At 50.1% G+C, this 5,624-nt stretch overlaps 1 protein-coding gene across 1 annotated transcript; it reads right to left on the minus strand.

Moving 5' to 3' along the window:
- Positions 1-1,409: 1,409 nt before the first annotated feature.
- Positions 1,410-5,264, minus strand: LOC135389470 (uncharacterized protein K02A2.6-like). The gene has a single exon (XM_064619514.1). It carries the CDS (start codon positions 5,262-5,264, stop codon positions 1,410-1,412), a length of 3,855 nt encoding a protein of 1,284 aa, XP_064475584.1.
- Positions 5,265-5,624: the final 360 nt, after the last annotated feature.

Genomic DNA, 5,624 nt, shown 5'->3' on the forward strand with positions numbered 1-5,624 from the left:
GGCGATCAAAGGTAAGGATAATATTGCGGGTTGTAATGTACTCATTGTTCTTTCTTATTTTTATTTTTCGTACATCTATGACGTCCTGGTCTTTCAGGTTTAGAAGAATTTCCTCAACGGGGACGTCGATAAGTTCTGATACGGCAATGACGCCTCGACTGGTGTTCAGTGTCTTGTGCAAGGAAGCTGATATCCCTTTTCCCAACATTTCATGTGTGTTCAGAATGGTCTCACAGTCTGTTTCAGATGTGCACTTTATTAACAAGTCGCCTGATCGCATGCGCTTTATCTCAGGTATATGCTTAGACAGAGATGCCACCGCCTTCTCAATGAAGAACGGCGACATCTTACCCAACGGGACTACTTTTTCTTTGTCATTTACAGTCGCTGAAAGAACGATGTACTTTGCTGTAAAGTTCGTAGGCATTGCTTTGAATACTTCGGTCCGGGGACGTTTGCCGCCCCCGATCGTAGAGGAGGAAGAATTTTTAACCATGTACGGTTTTAAGAAATGGACGCTCCTACAAGTCGCTCACGTTTCACGTCCATACGCGTGAGAAGGTCCCGGAGTTTTAAGGAAAACCCATCGGCCGGGGCTTGACCAAGACCCCGACCGCCACCGTTCAAGGCTTCTACCCTTCGCCTTTCATCCCCTCGGCACGGTACGGTTAACACCTTGGGACTGGGGGCTGGGGTCCGTGGTGGCGCCACTCACCAAACACCAGCGGAAACCGGTGCCCCCTGCGGGGCTGCATGTACTGTATTTTAGTAAATTCTACAAAATTTTCTCACAAAATTCACAAAATTCTAATATGATTTCGTTCACGTCCGCGCAAAGGCGTCGATGTTTCGCCATGCTCTTTTCCTCATTAAAAGAGCGAGTGCAACGTTCGCATACGAAACGCGTGTTCTTTCTCGTCAACAAACGCTCGAGGGACTTAATTCCGAAAAAATGCTCGTCAACCTCCAATAAGTGAATTTTCTTTTCGCTTTCCAGTTTTGGGGGTCGTGACACGTGCACTCCCTGATCGACGTACGCGTACACGTACACAGATATCCTATTTTTCTCTTCGAACTCGTCCAGATCAGACAATGAAACAGGGAAGCGGGTCGGCCACCAGTAATCTGCTGCATAATTTTCACATTTTTTCCACGAATTCCTTTCCTGTGGATGCAGGAGAGCGAGTGTATTGTATTTAAAACATTCACCCTCCTTGAGTGCTGGTAAATTGATATTCGTTAACACGTTTGTTATGTATTTATTGACATCTAGCACAACTGTCCTGGACCAATGTCCGAAACCGAATGCCTCGAATCCCAGTCCGCTCCGCGTGAGCTACCCTCCTCTTCCTTTCTCTCGTTCTTCTCCACCTTGCATCGACACAACACTCCCCCTCTGAAAAGTGGCCTTATGGTCGGAAGCGATCCGGTGGTTTCCGTGTCCTTTCCGAACGCCTAAGGGTGGCGTTTGTTTGGGTAGGTAACCCTGAGTTGACAGGCTGTTGTCCAATTTCGGATGCAGCTAGTCTAGACGCGTTGCGCACTGTCCCATCCGCCAAGACAAACGTGCTGAGTCCCACTTGCTCTTGTATGGCGATGGGCGGACCATACGCCCGGGATCCTTTCGGACGGTGACCGGGTAGATGGACGCGTACATAGTCTCCCGGCTGGAACTTAGGGGTCCTCACCCGGTGGCGTTCGTCGAAATAAGCTTTAGTCTTTTCCTGATACTTCTTGATACGCTCACGTAGCGAAGCCATTTCCCTCTGAATATCTTTGTCCAGGTTCGGGAATCCGGCTACGTCGAGTTTTGATTTCATGCGCCTCTGATGTAGCAGCTCTGATGGCGATAACCCCGTTGCTGCGTGAGGCGTAGCCCTGTAGATCCCCAGGAACGCCTTCACATCTAGCGACACAATCCTCCCAGTGAGTGAAATCGTTTGGAGGAAGCCCTTCAGAACTCTATTGAAGCGTTCCACCTGTCCGTTTGCTTCAGGATGGTATATTGCCGACTGTCGGTGCAGTATACCCCTCTCGGCAAGAAAATTCTTGAACTGTAGAGCTTCGAATTGAGGCCCGTGATCCGAAACCAAAATTTCAGGGTATCCCTCACGAACGAAGATGTCCATTAAAAACTCAAGGATAACTTCTGTGGTGACATGCGAAAAAAACGCTACCTCCGGCCACTTGCTAAAATAATCCACAGCTGTGATAGCGAAACGGCAGCGTGCTGGAAGGTTGCCGAATGGACCTACGATATCTATCCCCAACTGCTTCCACGGACCGCAAGGGAAAGGTACTGGCTGTAGAGGTGCTTTGTGCGTCACCGCAGTCTTGTCCGCTTCACGACATATGTAACAGTCTCGTACATAAGTCTCAATTTCAGCGTCCATACGAGGCCACCAATAACGCTCACGTATACGTTGCTTCGTCCGGACGATTCCCGAATGTGACTCATGAGCGATGTCGACAATTCGTTTCCTCAGCGAGGAAGGAGGGATTATCCTTGACCCTCTGAGTACGATACCTCCCACCGAAGTGATCTCGTCGCGAAGTTTGAGATATGGAGAAAGTTGCTCTTGCTGCTGCTTGTCCAGTTGAGGGTCATGTTCCAAACAACTTAAAACCTGACGGAGTACGACGTCATCGTCCATAGCCTGCAGCAGCTCCTGCATGGTGATGCAGGATAGCGCCTGCTGAACATAGCACACTAACTCATCTTCATCTTCATCTCCGGTTGTAGCCAGCTTGTGAGGTAGGGGAAGACGTGACAGGGCGTCGGCGACGAAGTTATGCTCTCCTTTCTTGTATACGATGGTGTAATTGTACTGAAGGAGACGTGCAGCCCATCTTGCAATACGCATTGGTTGCCGTCCAGTACCTTGGGTTGACAAAAGCGTGACCAAGGCTTGATGGTCGGTGCAAAGTGTAAATTTGCGTCCAAAAAGTAATACGTGCCACTTCTCGCACGCCCACAAGCATGCCAAAGCTTCCTTCTCCCCAGTTGAGTACCGGTATTCTGTCGCTGTCATAGCCCTTGAGGCGAAGCAGACGGTACGTAGACCGTCAGGATGCTCCTGCTGCAGTACAGCTCCCAGACCGAAATTTGATGCATCTGCCGTGACAATTGTAGGAAGCGAAGCATCGAAGAGAGCCAGCGGTACGCACTGTTGGATGAGAGATTTGACTTTGTTGAATGCGGTTTCTTGCTCTTCAGTCCATAGAAATCGTGTCTCCTTGCGAAGCAGTCGCCGAAGCGGCTCCACCACCGTGGCGAAGTGGGGTACGAACTTGAGGTAGTACGAAGCAAGGCCAAGAAATGAGCGCAAGGATACGACATCCTGCGGAGATGGCGCATCACGAATGGCTTCCAATGTATCCTGCAGCGGACTCAACCCATCCGGCGATAAAGAATGTCCCAGAAACTGTAACTCGCGGGTGGCAAAGACACATTTCTTCTTGTTCAACCTCAGTCCAGCGGCCTCCAGTGCGAAGAGGACTCTATCTAATCTAAGGTTGTGCTCCTCCATTGTAGCACCGTATACCAAGATATCATCAAGGTAGTGCATAACACCTTTTAGACCCTTTAGGACCATCGCCAACATCTTCTGAAATGCAGCAGCCGCTGATGCCAACCCAAAGCATACACGCTTGTAGCGAAAGAGGCCCTCGTGAGTAATGAACGCCGTTAAATTTCGACTTTCTTCTGCAAGCTCCATCTGATGATAGGCGGAAGAGAGGTCCAGTTTTGAAAAGTACGAAGCGCCAGCAAGGTGATGAAAGATGTCCTCCATGTGAGGCAAGGGGTGGCTATCAATGACGATGGCTGTATTGGGCTTTCTGAGGTCCACGCATAGTCTTAGCTCTCCAGTCTTCTTCCAGACAGCTACAATTGGGGACACCCATTCAGAGGCATCTATGCGCTCTATAATGTCCGACTGCTCCAGCTTCTGCAGTTCCTCCGAGACTTTTTGACGAACCTCCAACGGAAGGCGGCGAAGTTTTTGCTGTACTGGTTCGACCGATGTCCTCATCGTTACTTTGTGTCTGTAACCCTTCGCCAGTCCCAGTTCCTCGGAGAAAAGAGTAGGGTATTTCGCCAGGCACGGAGGTACCTGTGCTGCGGGTGTCGCCGACACTTTCCGGCAAAGCTGCTGAGCAGGTACAATGGCGATGTCCAAGGCGCGCAACATATCCATGCCAGCAATGGCAGCTCCTTTGCGCACCACATGAAATGTACAAGTGGCAGTCCTGTCGCCGAAACATACTGTAGCAGAGAATATCCCTTCCGTGGAGATGATTGCTTTAGAGTAGTCTCTAAGTACGATTCCTGACTTGTGAAGAGGCCGATGAGAAAACTTCTCATGGTAGACGTTAGAAGGTAAAAGGGAGACCGCTGAGCCTGTGTCGACCAGGAGACGTAAGGGCACGCCCGCAGCTTGTATTTCACAGAAAATTGGCTTTGTGGTGGACGTCGATGTTGTATAGACGTCTACGTCCACCTCCTTGACCGAGGTTGCTTGTGCCGAGGACTTCTGTCGACACACTGACTCAAAGTGTCCTTTTCTCTTACATGACCGGCAAGTTTTGTTCCTAGCAGGACAACTGGGACTGTTTGCCAAGTGCTTCGTCGACCCACATCTATAGCATGCATTCGACGTTTTCTTCTCATGGCGAGCTACAGCTGAGACGGTAGCGTGGTGTTGCTGAGTAGCCAGGAGAGCTGATTCTGTTTGCGCTTGCTCCACTTGCTTTGCAATTGCCAGAGCAGTGTCCAAGGTCAGGTCGGGTTCTAGTAGAAGGCGATCCCTGACAGCCTGACTCGATGTCTTTTCCACCAACTGGTCACAAATCATGTCTTCAGCCATGGCCTCGAACTTGCAGTTTGCACTAAGGGTTCGCAGCGCCGTAATAAACTCATCAATCGATTCACCTGGATGTTGCGCTCTTGCACGAAACCGGTATCGTTCGACCGTTCGATTAAGGGCTGGCAAGTAGAAGCGTTGTAGGCTCTGCACCGCGGCAGCATACACGTCTTCCGTCTCATCAACGGTCGAGGAAACTGCCGTAGCAGGTAAAGTACGGAATACCCGTTGTCCCTCCACTCCAAGACAGTTCAGTAAAATGCACTTCTTACGTGTAGATGCATATCCCGTTCCACCGCAGGCTTCCATGTAAGTCGTGAAGAGTTGTATCCACTCCTCCCAGGGAATGGCCGGTTTGCCAGGGGAAGGCAGAAATACTGGTGGGGGATGCAGGTTCATTGTAGTCGACTGCGCCAATCTGTTATGTATTTATTGACATCTAGCACAACTGTCCTGGACCAATGTCCGAAACCGAATGCCTCGAATCCCAGTCCGCTCCGCGTGAGCTACCCTCCTCTTCCTTTCTCTCGTTCTTCTCCACCTTGCATCGACACAACAACGTTCCTGCGTTTAGCCAAATTTGTGGGAAGTACCCCGTCGCATCCAAACTTTTTAGTTTTCACAGCGGAAATACACATTTGAACTTTTTGGACGTCAGTGGATACAAACCCACTACCCTCGCGCTGGTAATTTTTAATGCGCCCGGTGGACTCCTGAATTACATCCATCAAACTATTTGCGATAGCTCCGTCGCTGTGG

The sequence above is a fragment of the Ornithodoros turicata genome, chromosome 3 (genome assembly GCF_037126465.1).
Source record: "Ornithodoros turicata isolate Travis chromosome 3, ASM3712646v1, whole genome shotgun sequence".
Classification (NCBI taxonomy): Eukaryota; Metazoa; Arthropoda; class Arachnida; order Ixodida; family Argasidae; genus Ornithodoros; species Ornithodoros turicata.